The 20,378-nt window shown below is 37.3% G+C and overlaps 1 protein-coding gene across 1 annotated transcript in view; it reads right to left on the bottom strand.

The window, feature by feature from the left end:
* Window positions 1–20,378, bottom strand: part of itgb5 (integrin, beta 5) — a 38,439-nt gene that overhangs the window by 9,092 nt on the left and 8,969 nt on the right. The window contains exons 9-11 of the mRNA XM_017470199.3: window positions 18,740–18,874; window positions 14,041–14,470; window positions 77–299 (exon numbers count right to left, since the gene is read on the bottom strand). Of these exons, the coding sequence (XP_017325688.1) occupies window positions 77–299; window positions 14,041–14,470; window positions 18,740–18,874 (788 nt within the window). The remainder of the gene's footprint in view (window positions 1–76; window positions 300–14,040; window positions 14,471–18,739; window positions 18,875–20,378) is intronic.

Raw genomic sequence — 20,378 nt, 5'->3', positions numbered from 1 at the left:
TTCAAATGTTATGCATAGAGAAGTGTCCAATATTATTAATTTGAACATGTGACTGAACACCAGTTTTATGACGTACCTCTTTGCGGCACAGGCATCACCACAGGTGGGGCATTTCTCACACAAGTCCCCAAATGCCCCCGGCTCAGTGCACTGGCAGCGGCCGCACACACAGCTGCCCCGTCCGCTACACATTCTGCCATCTTCTGAGACACACCCAGTTGTTTCTATTGAGCAGTTACAGTTGTCTCCAATGTAGCCAGCCTGACATTTACACTCCCCACAGTGACAATCACCATGACCTATAGCGAGAGAGACAGGAAGAAAGTGGCACAAAGATAAGACCAGTGACACAAACAAGCAATAACTAAAATTAGTACTAAAACATAACGAAACGCAATGCTCAAATCTAATGGTGCCTTGTTAAATCAGGCAAGGACAGGAATCCAAGACAGTAGTTGGATGGTAAAAAAAAAATTAGAATCTGTAACAATAAGCAATAGTATTGGGTTTCAGGGTTACAACCCTTGCAGGCCAATGCATTTGCACAAACAAGAACTTTTTTATTAAAAAAAAAAAAAAAAAAAAAAAAAAAAAAAATAATTCTTCATTTTATACTAGCCATGACAAAAGGAACCAAATCCACTTGAGCTACATTCATGAAACTCAGAAATGCTTTGTGGAAGAGAAACCACTGCCACATTCCTGATCAGCACACAACTGGAGCATTTACACACATTTCCTCTAACAGGAAAACATTGTTTGTCCACAACAAGTGTACACTCTGTACTGTGCACACAGTACAATTGGAGAGTATATTGATGTGTGCTTGTGAAAGAAGCCTGCCGTCATTAAAGCTTCATGAGGCAGCAGAAATTAGAGTAGTGGCAATCATTATTTACACAGATTAGACCTGGAACATAAATAGCAGGTCCAATGCTACAGATGAGGATATAATTTTTTTTTTTTAATATCATAGAGTCAGATGAGAGTAAAGCTGAGGGAAATGTTCCATGTTTTTAACCATGAATGTAAAAAAATGCATAAAACAAGAGCTGCAGCTTCGGGAAGCTCAGTACAGCTGCAATACAACACCAACACGGCGATATGTACAAACATTTCACCAACTGTGTAATACCTCCGTCTCTTTAAGAGCCACCCTTGTAAATAACAAACTCATGTAAATAACATTTTTATCAGCCTACATTTGGTTACAATCTCAATAAAAAAAATTGAGAACTTTCTGTACATCTGCGACAAATACGACCTTAAACATCATCAGATTTTCACACAAGTGCTAAATGTAGATAAAGAGAACCCAATTAAACAAATGAGGCAAAAATATCATATTTGGTAATTTATTTATTGAGGAAAATGATCCAATATTTAATACCTGTGAGTGGCGAAAGTATGTGAACCTTTAGGGTTAGCAGTTAATTTGAAGGTGAAATTAGAGTTAGGTGTTTTCAGTCAATGGGATGACAATCAGGTGTGAGTGAGCACTCTGTTTATTTAAAGAACATAAAACAGGTCTGATCTTCACAACACATTTGTGGAAGTGTATCATGGTACAAACAAAGGAGATTTCTGAGGATTTCAGAAAAAGAGCTGTTGATGCTCCTCAGGGTGGAAAAGATGACAAAACCATCTCTAAAGAGTTTGGACTCCACCAATCTACAGTCAGACAGATTGTGTACAAATAGAGGAAATTCAAGGGCATTGTTGCCCTCCCTAGGAGTGGTTGCCAACAAAGGTCACTCCAAGAGCAAGACGTGTAATAGTCTGCAAAGTTACAAACGAACCAAGGGTAACTTCTGAACAACTAAAGGCCTCTCTCACTTTGGCTAATGTTAATGTTCATGAGTCCACCATCAGGAGAACACGGAAAAACAATGGTGTGCATGGCAGGGTTGCAAGGAAAAAGCCACTCTCCAAAAAAACCCTTTGCCCCATCTGTAATTTGCTAAATACCATGTGTACAAGCCAGAATACTATTGGAAAAAAGTTTTGTGGAAGAATGAGACCAAAATAGCCCATTTTGGTTTAAATAAGGAGTATTTAGTTTGGAGAAAGGAAAACAATACATTCCAGCATAAGAACCTTATCCCATCTGTGAAACATGGTGGTGGTAGTATCATGGTTTGTCTGTTTTGCTGCATCTGGTTCAGGACAGCTTGCCTTCATTGGTGAAACAATGAATTCTGAATTATACCAGCAAATTCTAAAGGAAAATGTCAGGACATCTGTCCGTGATCTGAGAGAAAGTGGGTCATGCAGCAAGACAACGACCCTAAGCACACAAGTCATTCTATCAAAGAATGGTTAAAGAAGAATAAAGTTAATGTTTTGGACTGGCCAAATCAAAGTCCTGACCTTAATCCAATAGAAATGTTGTGGAAGAACCTGAAGCAAGCAGTTCATGTGAAGAAAAACCACCAACATCCCAGAGTTGAAGCTGCTGTACTGAGGAATGGACTAAAATTCCTTCAAGCCGATGTGCAGACTGACCAACAGTTACCAGAAACATTCAGTTGCATAAGGGGGTCACACCAGATACAGAAAAGGTTCACATTCATTTGCAACTCACAGATATTATTCTATCATTTTCCTCAATAAATAAGTGACCAAGTACAATATTTTTGTCCCATTTGTTTAATTGGGTTCTTTTGATCTACTTTTAGCACTTGTGTGAAAATCTGATGATGTTTTAGGTCATATTTATGCAGATACATAGAAAATTCTAAAGGGTTCACAAACTTTCAAGCACCACTGTAGGTGTGCTGATAAATTGGTGTAAACTTAAAAAAATAAATAAAAAAAAAAGGCTCTAATTTAACTGTTACACATCACAGGTTGTCTTGTTTGTTTTAATTCAGATTATTACCACAGGGCATTATTATGGCTTGGTGATGTCGCAATAATGTGCTTATTATCATGCCGTTCTAAATTTGATTTCTAATCTCCACTGTAAAATTTGTCAGTGTGGGTTTCCTCAAGGTTCTTTACAACCACCTCCCTCAAACATGCTGCTGGTTAGAATGGCTGCTCTAAATTGCCCATAAATGTAAGTGTGTGTGTGTGAGAGACTGAGTGAGTGAGAGACTGAGTGAGTGAGAGACTGAGTGAGTGAGAGACTGAGTGAGTGAGTGAGTGAGTGAGTGAGTGAGTGTGTGTGTGTGTGTGTGTGTGAGTGAGTGAGTGAGTGAGTGAGTGAGAGAGAGGTTTTATAATCTCATCTAGGGTGTATTCCTACCCTGTGCCCAGGATAAGCTCAGGATGCCCTGTGACCCTGACCAGGATAAAGTGCTTACCGAAGATAAACAAATTTTCCCACTACTAGAATCTGTATTTGTGTACATACTGATCTATACAGAAATGACATACTGTGTTTTACTGCAAGCCCAAATTCAGATCAGACAAGTCACGCTAGTGTCGCTTTGAGAGAGATAATATTTCATGTTAATACTTAAAGAAATATACCTAAATTGAGAGCTACCAAAATCTCCCAACAACCACAATCCAAGCCAAACGAACTCTTGTTTACTAATCACATGCACCTTTTGCTCATTACTTTAATAGTATCTTTTATAAATGTCCCAAAGTTTGTAACTCGCATTACTATAAAGATTGTATAATGTGATGTGAGAACATGAAGAAATCTGTTCTAGACTCCACTATAGTAAGTGCACATTGGTGACATTTTCACCAAACTGACAAAGAGGGCAGCAATACAACAAAATGGACATAAAGCCCCCCCCCCCCCCCCCCCCCCCCCCCAAAAAAAAAAAAAAAACAGACAAAGACCTGCCATGCCTCATTTGCTCCAAAGCAATCTGTCAGCTAACCTAAATATGTGACTTGATTTAGTGGGTCAGAAAACAACCAGTATATTTGTGCTTATTTTGATTTCCCATGTTAGTGGAAAATTAGAGTGTGTAAACACCTAGGTGTTTTCACCTAAACTACAGTTTGCACATTCATGGCATCTTTGTAGATGATTATTTGAAATAAAGTACACAGCGTATGAAAACTGTGGTTTTGTGGTTTTCATGGAGTTTACAGACAAAAAAAGTGCAATGTTGCATGGAAGCTGGAATTGACGCTTCGCTGACGTGCTTCTAAAAGTGCATGACTTGACACTTTATGCAATGCTCGACAATGCACCCAGTGTGAATCTGCTTTACGACGCCTTAGAATATGTCCATAACAGGACATACAACATTATATGTTACAATGCTCAATCACAAACAGTTAAAATGTCAAGACAAGTAATGGCATACTTTCATCTCACTTGTTTCTTTAGTTTCCTAAAGAAATATATATTTAAAAAAAATCACCTAGTAAGCACATATGTGTGTGTGTGTGTGTGTGTGTGTGTGTGTGTGTGTGTGTGTGTGTGTGTGTGTGTATATTATATATATATATATATATATATATATATATATATATATATATATATGTGGTGTGTAAAACTCTTAGCAGAGAGCAGATGGAGGAAATAGAACTTGAAACAGAGAAAAACAGGATTTATAGAACTTGAACAGAAAAACAGGTTTTAGCATGCATTGATACAAAGGATCAATTCCACTTTGTTAGGGTTTACTCCAAACTTTAGGCCATTTTATGTAAAGGAACTGCACATCATATTTAAATACTACCTGTGCATGATATATGAGTAACATCCTACAAACTATCTCTCCCAGAATTCTGCACGCTGCCTGATACAGGTCACAGCATTATTATGCACTATGTCCTGCTGCACTGTCAGCAAAGCCTCAGGCAAATAAACTAGCCCAGTTTTAGCACAGACATAGTGAAATATCAATAAACGCACACATGGTGGAATAAAGCACAAACACCACCATTTAGCTATGCAAATTATAGTAGACCTTCAGTCTCAGGCTGATTTGCGGGTGTAATGTTTCACAGTGAAGATGAAGTGCGGGTTACTGAAGGGTAGTGTTTAAAGGACACACTTGAATACCTGAACCACCTCTTACTAGGTGTAACATAATGCAAACAAAACAAATAAAGAAAAATAGAGAAAAATGTTTATAAATTTCCAGACACCCTTTTAATACAAAAATAAAATGTTGGACTAAGCTGTATAACTCAAAATTAGAAAAATAATTACTATAAAGCAAAGCTGTAAACAGTGTTTACAGAGAATATTTGCATTTTGGGAGAGAGTTTATTTTTCTGTGTATTTGGACCAAAGTAATCTAAAAAGCTATGGAGTTGTTTATGGCAGTATGTGCTGAGTGAAAACATTACTTGAAACGAGCATATTGGGTGAATGCTGAGAGTGTGAAAATATCTTACACTGGAAAATGCACAAACCATACCCTCTTTGAGGACCACTTTTTCCTTAAAATAAACCCAAACTTTCCTCTGAAGGTTATTTCTGAAATCTGGAAGCCCCACAATGTTTCCAGCTATTTCCTGGATGACATCTGAGTAGGCGTACTTGTTCCAGTTTTGCATACATATCTACTTTCTGAAGGGGAACTTCTACCACTGCTATTGCAGATGTATTAATTAAAAAAAACAAAAAAAACAAAAAAAAACCATACATTTCTAGCATATTAATCACCAGAAACAGAATAAATAATGAATTAATTAGTGAGTTAAATTAAACTACTTAAAGTTACTATAGAAGGCGGTGGTAACTGATTTAATATTATTCAAATCCATAAGGAGAACAAGGTCTTTGACTGGACTGAATTTCTACTGATTAACTGTCTGATCTTATGATTGCTTACATCCTCCTTATTGGAGTGACCCTCTGGTCCCTGACAGGAAGCAGATAAACTGCAATATGTGGATCTGTCAGGAGGAGTGAACACAGGAGCCAGCTAATCACAAAGACTGGCAGCTCCTCTAAAAAGGGGTGCTCTATATTTTACTGTAACTCAAGCGTTTCGTACAGAGTGATCTAAAAAGGAGCTACAGTTACAGTTCGTAAGTGATGAGGGATACTTAGCTCTTACCAACATCTGATAGAATGAGTCAGTGGACTCATTGTTTATCTTGTGCAGACACAGTGAGAAGAAGACGAAGAAGAAGAATTTAGATTCATGGGTGAAAAAGTACTGTATAATATGATGTTCTTGTGCTGCTGTACTGACAGTCCTGCAAAATTAATTTGCAGTCAGTCATGGGTATCGGATAAGTATGGATGAGAAATTTGTATGAATGTTACCTTGGATCAGTGGCGGCTGGTTGTTTTAAAATAAAAACAGGGGAGGCAGTGGTGGCTCAGTGGTTAAAGGCTCTGGATTACTGGTCAGAAGGTCAGGGGTTCAAGGTCCAGCACTGCAGAGCTGCCACTTTTGGGCCCTTGAGCACGGCCCTTAACCCTCCTGTCATATGTCATGGCTGACCTTGCACTCTGACCCCAACTTTCTAAGAAGCTGGGATATATAAAGAAAGAATTCCTGTGTGAGTGTGAGTGTGTGTGTGTGTGTGTGTGTATATATATATATATATATATATATATATACCCAAACACCTAGATATGCCTCATAGAATTCGCTAAAAGAGCAGGATGAATACTAGTCTAATTTATTGTCTAATGAGACCCAAGTGATTAGATTTATATGCCTAATTTAGCAATGAACAGACGATACTTTGAAAGGTTTATGTTCAAAAGATAACACACCTTAGATAATGGTGTGATAGCAATGGTGTTACCAGTATGTTTTTCCACAGAATGCAGACTGCTTGTTTTGCAATATGCTGAGTGGACATGTTTTGTGTATGTGTATATGGGACATGCTGGACTTTTTGTATATGGTTACAACTTTGTGCAGACACACAGCAAAAGGAAGCTCTGTCATTAAATTTTGTGTCTTGTCCTCAGCAGTATTATGAGTAACCTTTAATCTAGGTTGGCTATACCAAAATTAAATTTGAAAACAAATCCAAACTAATAATATGACTAAGACCTCTGCATAAAAGGAACTGCAATATTTATTGCATTATAAAATCAGACATGTTCAACATATCTTGTAAATGCAACCACAGAGCAGTGATTTTACTTTCCTAGCTGCAACAACAAAAACAAAACCTCAGGGTTGTAATGCTAAAAGCATTTTCTCTCTCCACATCTGTTTGCCAGAGCAGCTCTGCAAATTAGTCTGGCCTAAAAATAACCCTGTAACACAGTAAGAATTTGGGAAAGTAGGAATGACAGTTCATCTTGGTTGAGCACTCAATTAATTGATCACTTGACAGCACTGCTGAATTCTGAAATCTGATTGGTCAGGTAGTGTTTGTTTATTTATAACAGAAGTCTTGGCTGCAGTTCAACTCACAGGTTTATATCTATGCGCTTCTCTAATGTTATCATTTCCACCACAGGGAGCTTGTTCTGTCGATGCTCACACTTAAACAGTTTTAAAAGCCTGCTGATATTTAACAAAGGAAAATGTGTAATCATTGATGTGAACTTTTCTGTAAGGACACATTTATTTGATATTCATGGAAGGAGTCTTGGGCATCAGTGTGTTGTCAGCTAATTTTCTGCAACAGTAATGTCTTCAGGACAGAAGCGCCCTTCTCATGGACATTCCACAACCTTAAATGTAGCTATAAACATGTTGGTCTTTAAAGAATTTAAAAATTGGAATTGCTGTGGTATAAAAAAAAAGTATTGTTTTGGTATGAGGAAGTGTTCCTGCTATTGTTAAAATAATGATTTGTCAGAAAGCCCCAGGAACAGCAAACAAACAACAAAAACAATCAAAAACAGCTGGCATTCTTAATTTTCCCAGTAGCAGGCTAATTCAGATGTTTGAAGTTCCCTGAAGGTCTCCATACAGCAGTGTTGCATTTGTACAGCTGGGCTTTTTATTTTGCTGGAGCAAAAGAGCTTTAAAAAAAAAGTTTAAAATACAAAATACAAAGCTCTAAAACAACGTTTTTTAAAAATCTGGGGTATCTGAAGAAATATTGCTGCATCAAATTTTTTCTTATTGTTTTAGATTTAGTAGATTAAACATTTAAAAAAAAGCATGTCTGTGAACTACACGCAAGAATGCAACAGAAAAATAAGATTACTGGTTTCAAGCCAACTCCGGCATGTTTCCTTTCTGTGCACAGAGAATGAATCTCTTTTCAATTACTAAAATAAAGCTTTAAACTTTAAAAAACAGATCAGATGAAAAAAAAAAAAAGAAACCCGGGGTTAATAAAAGTAATAGAATCCTCATCAAGGTTTTACAGCCACTGATTTTAATTCTAACATGGAAATTCATGCAGGACACGTTTGCACAAACATGCTTTCAGTTTGGCTGTGAAACAACCCATTCACACACTCTTCCAAGTCTACCAATTTATAGGAAAAAGTTTAAAGGAAAGTCATATTATTTCTGTTGTTCTGAATTACAGAATGCTTATGGCATTACACTGCAAATCAGCTACAGATGTTTAACAATGTATTACAAGTTCCAAAATGCCACATGAAAATTTTGCAGAATTACTACACTGCAGAGACTTGCCAACATGTATGCATGCCCAAGTGTACAATTTAAACCTTCTTATAACAAAACAGATAGAAAGAGACACTGCTGTAATACAAAACCTGACAGTCATACAATTTATGCGCACTTACAGCATACATCATGCACAGCACAGTGAAATTCTGAAATACACAATTCTAGTTCCAGTTAAGTTCAGCTAACACTAAGGTGTTAAATAACATAACAGGCCAAAGGTGGATCTAAGGTAATGTGCAAAAATGCAGTATAAACCCCAATGTCCAAAACTGAATAAAATCCAAAATGATCTAAACTCCTAGCTTTGTTGCCACATAACCTTGAAGTAATGATGTAAAGCAAAGTCTCTATCTACATCTGTATTTATTCTGTGCTCCAAATATTCTGGTAAATATCAGCAAAATCTGGAAGCAAATGTGAGACAGAAACTGAAGCTGAAAGAGATTGGCTTCAATAACAGGACAATGATCCAAAACATACGTCCAAATCCACAATGAACTACTTCAAGAAACGCAATCCGAGGCTTTTGGAATAACCTTGACAGTCCCCTGACATGAACACCATTGAAAATATGTAGGCAGATCTTAAACACAATGTTTCTCTCAGAACTAGAAGCGTTCAATCTGAATAATATATTCGGTTACATCCTTACCTTTGAGTATATGTTTGCATAGAATCATTAATGCAATCTGACTGAAATCTTATTTGGCTGCCTATTTATTTAAACAAGAAGAACAGGAACACCACAATGGGGTACACAAACTACACAGTATTGCCTTTGTTTGAGATAAAAATACAGCTCTGACAGGAGCAATGGTAGGGTGTGGAGTGCAGTGTATCCTTTGTGTAAAACTAAACCAAGCAAACATATGTCTAAAAAGCTCATTTAAAATCAAATTGTATGAGCAAACTTTAAACACAGCTTGAAAAGAACACCACATATATTGTCTCCATCTTATTTGTTTCTGTGTTCTCTTCAAACATTAGTAGGCAATATAAAGTGGTTGAAACAGACAAATATTTAAACAATACAAGTCCTGTTAAACTCCATACTATGGAAAAAAAAAAATGTCTCATTTACAGAGATGCTGGGCAGAGGTTAATATTGAGTAGTAACTACTGAGCACTGAGTTGGCCCCCTTACATAAGAAATAATACACCACAATCCCACAACTAATTATGCAACTTGTCTTACGAGCTACTACACATTAATCGAATCATGCAATGTCTTAAGGATGCATCATATTACAGTACATTTGGCTTACCTCAAATGGTCTTACTAATTCTTAGGGAGACACCAAAATTCTATGGGTTTTGGGCAAAAAACTTGCCCTGTTTCACCCCTTTGATGGTATTGGTTTTATTTCTTGTTCAACTGAAATGTTGGACTTAAAACAATGGGATTACTTGGCTACTTTGTACTTTTCAATTACACATTGATGATACATTACATTTTTGTATAAAAATAAAACGTAAAAAAAATACAAATAAATATGAATTGTATAATGCTGCAACCTCATTTCTCAATGCATTTCCTTTCAAGAACAGCCTTGATTCTGCAGGTCAGCCGCTGCATAAACCAGAACATCACCATTTACCCTAATTCTCTGGGACCAATGACCATATGTTATACCACATGACCTCATGCACATTCCTTAAGCACAGTGAGTCTCCGGAAGAATGATCCAAATGCCTGCTTGTAGTGAGTGTTTAATGTTGTGTAGACATGTTCATAAGACTTTGAGGTGGAGTCCAAGTCAAGTCTCAAGACTGTGTTCTATTTTAGCAATAGTTCTTTCAGCTAGTTATTGTAACTAACGGTATATGAGTAAATCAATTTTGAAATATTAAAACTGATTACTTCTACAGAATGTCTTGTTCATTTATTCAAAATTGTCTAATAAAGCACAGAAGGTTTTACTTAAAGTCATTAATTAAATTTTTAAACACAATCAAAAAACTATGGCTTTCAAACTATTAATACCGGTCACTCGGAACTCAATTTTAAGTCATTTTTATTGGAAATTCAGTTTGAAGCAATCTTACCGCATGGCTAGCTTGATTACTCTTTCCTCAATGTGCCCTTCAGACTCTGTTACCATGAGAAAAAACATGCTGTGTATTTTGAGCAATTTGAATTGCCATAGTTTGCTGTAGTTCTTATGGGTAATGATGGGTAAGGTAGTCTTCCATTGAGCGTTGGCGTCAAAAAAACAAAACAAACAACAACAACAAAAAAAAACAACCCATGTGTATAGATGCAATTTAACTTGGTAAACCTGGATATTATATGCAAATGTTAGCTAATACTTTGCGGGGGGGGCATGGAAACATTTGTACTTCTTGCAAAATGGACAGCAAGCAAGCCTCGGACAGCTGTGCAACAGAGCGCACCTTTGGATTAACTGATTGCTTTTCAAATGAAATGACATGAAGATTAACACAAGGTAAGGCTTGGCTATATTGCTATTGTTTGTTGTTCATTTATATAACAGCACTTTTCCAATGGGATGAACAAGCACCTTCAGGATGCGTCACACGTGTATATAATGCTGGCTTGGTGTGTTTAGAGATGAATTGTTGTGATATTTGCTCCTGCAGCACTTACTGATGAATAAGGAATGAATGAATGAGGAATAAATAGAAAAATGTGGTGTTTGATTTGGGGTAGAAAAGAGAGAACGTAATCAGGAATGCCAAACCAAAATGACTTGTGTTTTTCACGAGTCTCTGTCTTCAAGACCAAGTCAAGTCACGAATCAGTTGTTCACGAGTCCAAGTCAAGTCACAAGTGATTTTTTTTTTGTTTTTGCGAATTAAGTGCGACTACAGTCCAAGTCGCAGACTCGACTTCCCATCTCTGATGTTGTGTACTGCATATTGAAAAATCACAACTACTAAAGAAAGATTAAATGTATGAAAAGTATGAATGAGGTGGGTGAGACATGACTGCACGCACTGTCTTACTCAAAACACGCCAGTGACACATTACACAGAGTACGTAAGCCGATTTTGCTCGTGACTTATAAGGAGCAATTGGTAGAAAAACAGAAAGATTCCATTTAATGATTAACAATTTATTATTTACCCTGCTGTTAATATTGCTGCTTTATGTTTAATCGTATTAGGTTGCCAAGGTCATTGAGTCCTCCAAAAATGAAACTTTTATGCTAAATATGAGTTATTTTTACTCATTACTATTCGAGTGAAATGTCACAGTAAATCAGTAATTCAAATGCAGACGTGTGGTCACACACAAATAGCTGCTAGGAAAATGTAGCTACCACAGACAATCATCAGTGAGAATTCTCAATTTTAAACCAAAACATTGTGATCCCTACTTCATCAAGAATCCCTATAGCAGCCATGTACTTCAAAAAGCTCATTAATAATAACAAAAGTGCTGAGTACTGCATTTTCAGTTTTGGTTAGCCCTTTCAGTCCAGAGTGCTCTGAAGACCTTTTATTTCCGTCAATTTACAGTCAAATTGTGATTTGTTTATATCTCATCATAACTGCACTGCTGCATACCACATGTGTCCCAACGGTTTTAAATGGCCACATTTATATAGAGTTGAGCAGTAACTAAAAGACGGAAGTAAAATGACATCCAATTGGACATCCTGCCATATGCCAAACCTTGGCTTACTTTATGTACGTTCTAAAGAAAGGGATTTTATACTAAACCCGTTTCTCTCTTATACAACAGTATGCCAGGCTCATCTGAGCAAAGCCAAACCGAAAAAGCCACAAAGTACACTAACAAGGCATTTAACAAGAGTGCATGGAGAACTTTCCCATCAACGCTAACTTTCTCAAAATTATTATCAAGGAGTTTACAGCATTCCTGACAATTAGCTCCCCATTGCAGAAAGGTGGGAAAGAGTCATTAAGACTTTACAATGGGAGAACAGTTTTGTGATGGGTGAGGCAACAGGAAGAGAGTTGCTGGACTGCTACCATTTAATTAACGCTCCTTCACTCATCGGCACTTGTACAGGCCTGCCGGCAGCCTACTGCCTAACAAATAACCATTTTGTTGGCCAAGCTGGCAGTTTCTGGCTAAAGGAAAACACAGAGCTTTATAGGTTATAGAGCAGCAATTGTGCACATAGATAAACAGAATTCAGCCTGTTACAAAGCGCCCACTGTGGCATAGTGGGCATTCTTCTGTGTGGGAGGCCACTAAGGACTTGAGTTTGGCAATTTAGGATGCTAACAGGCAGCTTCTACCATCTGTCATATTTACTGGGCTTCAGAGGAATTTTCTTGCACGCTCTCAGCTGGTATAAGGGCATCACTCTTTACTTCAAACAGCAATATAGGGGATTGAGCAGTGGAGAACTGACATGCAGAGCAAAAAAAAAAAAAAAAAAAGGGAGGAAGATGTTTCATTTAGGGATGCAAAAATTTTTTTGGATGGATATAACCACACTGAGTGTTCAGCTGAATGAGTAATGATGGCAACTCTTTTGACTGAACATGTCTCCCCTGTTTCACTGTTCTGCTTTGACTCATTCAATGTGATGGCACAGTGCCATAACAATTCTTCACCATTTCAACACACAACATCCCAAACCAACAGGAAAAGTACAGAACATATCCACATTTGGCTTACTATAACGAATGTATGCACAAGATTTGTGTCTTTTAACATTTACACTGCAACTAAAGCCTTTAGCAGACACCTTAGTCTTTACACAAATCAAAACACAAATCCTCCTCAAAGTACACATAGGCTGGCACCAAAATAAACATGAAGCTAAAACTCAGACATTAGTTAGTTTGAGTTAGTGTACATAAAGGGACAGTATGGTACAAGAGGGTATGGCTGCTAATCTAAACCTAAGACCTTGCGTACCCCTGTGTTCATTTCGCATTACATATTGGTTAAGCACTTAAAAAGCACTCCAAATAAATAAATAAATAAATAAATAAATAAATAAATAAATAAATAAGGACCACATGACTCTCTTCAGAGCCCGCCTCATTCCCATCAATACATATCAGGGTGTCACAAGACTGCTTCAACATCTTCTTATGTGTTGCCTGTGACGTGCACATCACTTTCTCCACACATACTACAATCAGTTCTTTTTTGTTGTTGTTGTTTTTAATTAGGAAAGACCAACATGGCAGTCAATCACAACAAGGAACCCTGGGAGCAAGATGGGAATACACCTGGGATGGCACTGCTATTGCAAAAAAAAAAAAAAAAATTGCCCCCAGTGTTTTTCTGAAATTTGGTTGTTGACTTAAAGATTTATTTCTGTACTGAAACACTAATTCCAGTCATTGGTTACTGTAATTTTCTCCAACTATGTACTCTGGCCACAAGCCAAGTCACACAACAGCAGAGTTCAACAGAGGTTCAGACACACCTTATTGCAGGTTCTTTGTTCTTAATGTTGACTCAATGTTTTCGTAATCACAAATAATACATGCCATGGAATATCAGACATCAATGTTCAAATGTTTACCACACAACAACATTTTACAGAAGTGCTGCTCAGAGTAGATATTCTGAAGCTTCCACATCACTCACCTGAACAAAGAATGCCCTTGTGGCGTGCGCAGGAGAAGTCATCACACTCGCAGTACATGCCGTAGATTTTGCCGAACTCAGACTCATAGCACCGGCAGTAGTTACAGCTGCATTCCCCGCGCCCACTGCACACCTGTTTGCCTTTAGCTTCACGGCAGGCAGCGAGGTTCAGGCTACCTACTTCTTCCTCCTCACACTCACAGTTTTTGCCATGGTAGCCTGGGTTACAGTGGCATGTGCCGCATGTGTAGGTGCCCGCATAGCTACAGTGGATGCTGTTTGCCTGAGCAAAGCGCGTGCAGTTGCAATCACACTGATAATCCACAGAGACTTCCAGACTATCTTTAAAGCCCACAGGCTTAATGGTGAAACTCTTCTGGGTGCCTGGAGGAGGACAGCTATGGGCAGCCACGCTTATGTTGAAGGAGACCTAAAGCAGAGAGGAGTTCCATTTCAATTTTAAGTTGGCATCTTAACAAAATATTTTATTTCATACATGTTCGGTTCAACTAAAGAAGGCCAAATAGTGAATAAATATATAAACAAAATTAAAACTACAACTAATTACTTATGATTCAAAGCATGAAAATAAAAAAAAATGTCCAAAGATATTGGAAGGAAGCAATAATTCATTATGACACAGTTTGAAGAATACATTGGCTTAAGGGATGCGTTACTTGAAGGTAAAGGCAAGCTTTGTCTGCCTTAGTATCGTATGCATGATCTTAATATGTCCTCACTGTGAAGGATCAAGGCCAGCTCTCCGACTGATGAGTTCAAAATAACGCACACATAATTACAGCAGATGACAGGAACCACACCCTTGTGACTGGTCTAAGGAAGGAAATCCTGACATGATAAACAGCTGACACTACCCGTGCCTGTTCAGACATGATTTGCATAGAGGAATTCAGTTAATTTCTCAAACTACTCAATTTGTGTTAGTTTTACTAACACATATGTCATAACTATGAATATCTGTACCAAATAAACTAGGATACGTTTACACAAACAGACTTTATTAAACAACTCTTAAACAGTGGTCTACAGCTTGGATGAAATGTGGCTGTTTGCACAAGCCTTACACAGCTGCCACAAAATCAATCACACATATATTAAAGGTGGCTTTAAAGCCCAGGTGTGAGGGTTAGAGAAAGAAAACATCTTCAAAACCACAAAGCCTGCCTTCCCTTTGCTACCTACAAATTAAAGGAGAAGACAGGCTCAATATGAGCTGAGCTTTTGGTGCTTTGGTGTGTGTGTGTGTGTGTGTGTGTGTGTGTGTTTGTGTGTGTGTGTATATCTTTAAGCATGATGCATGATGAAGCTTGCCAGTTGAACCAAGCAGACAGCAGACTCAGTTTCATGGATATTTTCAGAGCCATAAGAAGGGTATGATACATTCAATCTCATTCTGTACAGGGAAAATTAAATGCTTTCCAATAGAACTGATCTAGGAGAAGTAATTGTGAAAAATTTCAATTTAAATAGATTAAAAATATATCTAATCTGGCAACTCTGATATCTGCATTTCCTTAATAAGGCAAACATGATGTTATAATGCTGTACAGTTTTCAATAGATTTTCACATTTTATAATACATCATGACATTTCGGCTTGCTAAGAAAAGTACCAGAAAAACTGTAGTGCCACATTCAGGAACTATATTTAATTTAATTTGACAAATAAAATGAGGAATTATTGAAAGAATCTGTATAGATTTTAACGTCCAGTCAATTACTTGTTACTGTGGGGACCAATGAAGAGCATCGTGACATCTATACAATATTATCATATTGCCCAGCTCTACCACAGAGATACCAAGCCTCTGCTATGAATCTACAAAAACTAGATATTTATCCTTAAATGACAATGATAAATTAAATGGAAATGTAAATGGAATGGACTGGAAATGATAACTAAAGAGCCATGGGATGGTGAGTCACAAGGACACTTAATTAAAATCAGAGTGGATGGAACTCAACAAAAGCAGTGATTCTTTAACATATTCTTAAATTTAATAAGATGCAGAATTGGATTAGCAGGGTATATGAATCACGAGGGCACAGCATGGTTGAAATGCCAGAATCTATGAGACAGGGAAAGAAAGAAAGAAAGAAAGAAAGAAAGCAAAGGAGGGTGGATGGACAGATGGACAGCAAAATTTTGCTGTAGGTGCACAGAGTAAAGAGAGGACAGAAATAGGCACGTGATAGCTGAACGGTCACTTCCTTTCTTTACTGTTTCTCTAGAGAATGCATGTTTTAACTGGGTTACTTCCTCATGGCAGATTCGATTTTAGGGAGAAAAAATTTTTAAAAAGTGAATGACTGCAATGTGTCTGACCCCATGTCTGAGCATGTACAAAGAGGCTAGATAAAAGCAATGGTTTAGCAGTAGTCACTAGAAGAACAGCTTTTGTTTTAAGGTCCTAAAGCTTCATACTGCTCTAAAGCAGAGAGTCTCAAAGGTTTTACAGACATGGAATTAAATAATTTCCACAGATCACCTTATGATCAAAGCAAAGATTTAATTTGATGAACAATAGGGCCACTATGTACCATCATATTAATTTATTTGAGTCATTTTCCACTCATTCAGATGTACACTATATTATAGTGGTTTTTCAGTTCATACCAGATTTTGTCCTCCTTTGCTGTTATAACCTCCACTCTTCTGGGAAGGCTTTCCACTAGATTTTGGAATGTGCACAATCGTGTGCATTCAACTTTGTGGCACCGGTTTTGGAAAGACCCACTTATGTGCGTGATGGTCAAGTGTCCACATACATTTGGCCATATATCTTAGTGTAAATTTGAAACACAGTGAATTATGTTAGTTATCATTATTAATACTTTTTTTAAGCTATTGGGTTTTAGACAGTAATCTCAATCATATGATTTAATAAAAGCAATACGGTCAGACACTGGATATACATCACCACGAAACCTTTGAGCACCATGGCTCATGCTATTTATTTCAGTTTAACCTTCAATTATATATCCCAGTGTGATGACATTTTAATTATAACTATAACATACATACACACACACACACACACACACACACACACACAATATTATATATCGTGTATGTATGTGTATATATAGACAAGTTTTTTTAGTCAATTGTGCTGAAGAAAATCGCTAAAAAGCTCTGAAGAAAATCACTAAAAATCACATTAAATGGGCTAAATGACCAAATAAGATACAAAAAGTGAGCATTTTAACCATTATATGAAATATGATTGGACCTAAAAAACATGCAAAAGCAAAATAACATCCAACAATAAATTAATGTAGCATCTTACCAATTGTTTATAGGATTAGTTCAGTCTGTTATGTATAAGGCTTTTAGTAGACTCACAGACTGAATCCTACTGTGGTGAAAAGGATCCAAGCTTAACTTTGGAATCCGTGCAAGAGCTTGTTACCAAGGCTCTTCTCCACTCAGAAAAGACTTTCTACTTTTGTGCAAGGCCATTGAGATGCAGCGTCAGGCTCCTGAGAGAGGCTGCTAGAGGCCTGCAAATGACACATGAGCTCCTGCTTATGCTGTTTTCTGCTTTAGAGGACAATCTGGCACGTTTTTCCATGGTTCCCCCATGAAAAAGACAGACGGAGCCAAGCTTATTCCACTGGTTAGGCAATGTTGGGCTTTACCATTCACTCAGGCTATTCATTCTTTTATTTTTTATTTTTTTTTGGTCTTAGCCTACATTCAGTCATGTTAAAGAAACAGGAGAAGGGATATTGAAGAGCTTGAGGGATGAATCCTTGGAGGCCAACTCACTGTGTGGTGGTGTGTACCAAGTAGTGGTAGAACAATATTTAGTATAAAGAGGTTTTTATTTGTGTAATCATCTGGACGTCAAATACATTCCATTTGACTAAGATATTTCTGATCCAGTTCAAGGAAATTTATTACTATTTTAAAACATAGCTGATAAGCTTGTACTATATCTAATATTTACAATAATTTCAAAAAGTGCCAGGAATATTACAGCTCCCTCAGATATTTTAACATTGTCCTCATTCCAAATAAATGTAACACCAAATGTGAAAAAGAAATGCTGACTGAGACAGTTACAATTCTAAGCAGGCTGATCAGGGTTATTCACTTATCAGCATGAAGGCACAGAACAGCTAGCACTGGCCAAATGAACACACAGTCAAAGATACAGTGAGCCAAATTGACAACACATTACTCAGATCTAGCGTTGCAGAAAACCACAACAATGATGGTGTCAACATCTTTTGGTACTTGCTCTGACCTAATGGTAAGTGTAAACCTTTAGCCACTGGATGTGCCATATGTCCATAACTTACAAGAAACATCTTCCAGGATCAAATACAAAATACAAATAACAAACAACCAGTTTAAATCCTCTCAATCACTTGTTTCAAAGGTCCAAGTACACTGTAGGCATGTCTGACCTTCTCAGTTTCAGTGTATGGCCAGAAAATGGTGCCCATTTACCCCCACCTCCCCTCTTTCAACTAAAGTTTCAGGATGGTGTTCTGTGGAAGTGCTTACTACAATAATCTTGCCAAAGTCTAAATTAAGATCATAAGTTCATGCTCAAATTAATGTCACAGCACTCATCTGACACTTAACTCTTGCTCGAGGCAAAGAAAAACTAGAAAGAAAGAATGAAAACTTTAACTGCAATAACTGATGAGCAACATCTTTCTCTCACCGTGTCTCCAATCTTTAAATCAGCACACTTGCTCAGGCCTGAAAGAGGCTTGCCATCTTGACACGTGGCAGTGAAGGCCAGGCTAAGGTCCTCAGGATGATCCCATACACTCAGCTCCACCTTAGAGCGGATGTTCTACACATAGAGAAGTGAAAAACAGTAAGTTTGATAAATGGTAGGTACTGTATGTTATGTTACTTAATGCTCAAATATAGCTACAAATTTCAAGTATAGAGCTTTATTTGGTTCCATGAAGAAAAAATACTTGAAGCGACCAGATAAACTAATAAGGTGTATTCTGTAGTAACATGGCCTCACAAATTATGCTATTCACATTCTAAACAACACACATTCATTTTAATCGGTTTCCTTCTCTATGGTGATGCTTCACCTATTTTCCAGACAAAGTCTGGAAGCCTTTTAGTTATTAAATAGTGGTTCAAATACTGTTTTTAGCCTGACTGAGCTTGTATCTAATGCAAACATTCCTATACATAATCAATCATTTTACATGAAAGTTCCCTAGTTTTAGGCGATCAACATGTGACTGCCTGCCATCTCAAAGTACAGTCAAAGTGAAACGTTAGGTAAACTGGTGGTCAAATTGTGAAAAATGCATTATCAACACAGCCTACTTCACACAATTGGAGTGTTCTTTCCTCCCCTTTTTGTAAACATCAGATTCCACTGGTCCAAAACAATCTAGTCAAATATATTACATGAAACACAGGGCATTAAGATCTTATTGCCACTCTAATAAGAACAACAACATTCTAAGAGCCTGGGGACCCTGAATTTACAAATTGGCCAAAAAAGGGGAGCGCAGACATCTGGTGTGTGTAAAGGCAATTTTATATGCACTGCACTATTCTCACTAGGGTGTTTTCAAGTAACAGTTTAATGTGATAATTGTTGGAAAAGCACAAACTACCCACAAAGACCAAATCACACAGGTCTTGTCCTGTACTTCTGAGTAGTACACATCAGGGCAATTCTTAATCATCATGCGGCTGTCACACTAGGCATTAGCGCTCCACTAACTTCCATTCAAACGCATCTGAAAACGGCAAACCGGAAACCCGAGATCATGCGTAGAATTTCCGTACTATGCTGCGTGATGAAAGTTCAAATTTGGTGAACTCTGACCTGCGTAATCGCATTACGTGAACACGTGTGACTAATAGATGATTGCAACCTTACTGCGTGACTTTTTAGTAAAATTTTTTTTTTTTTTATAAAAAAAGAAATTCAAAAATAGAAGTGCTAATTTTAGCAGTATCAAGCTGTCCTGTACTTTACAACATAGCTTTGAAAGATTATAAAAACAACTTAAAAATAGAGTCTGCCTGGTTTGTGGTGTCATTGAAAACAGGAACAGATGGTATATTTAACAGATGAGAACATCAAATTATTTTTTAATTGCTTAAAATATTGTCCGACATTTTACTGCTGTAAAACGTAATTATATATAAAAACTTCAGTGCCCTGAAGTATGATGATATATCCTGTTCCCACCCATATTCGCATTAATGTTCGACAAAAACATGCATGCTTCAAGCCTAGTGTGACCGCGGCACCAGTCTGACTACCAGACGCTCAACCGTGTGTGAGACTAAGCATGTTGACTTCATGTTGTCTC

This window comes from Ictalurus punctatus, chromosome 6, assembly GCF_001660625.3.
Source record: "Ictalurus punctatus breed USDA103 chromosome 6, Coco_2.0, whole genome shotgun sequence".
In the NCBI taxonomy this organism is placed as follows: Eukaryota; Metazoa; Chordata; class Actinopteri; order Siluriformes; family Ictaluridae; genus Ictalurus; species Ictalurus punctatus.
The sequence above is the reverse complement of the archived record's forward strand: the minus strand, read 5'-3'. Positions and strand labels throughout refer to the sequence as shown.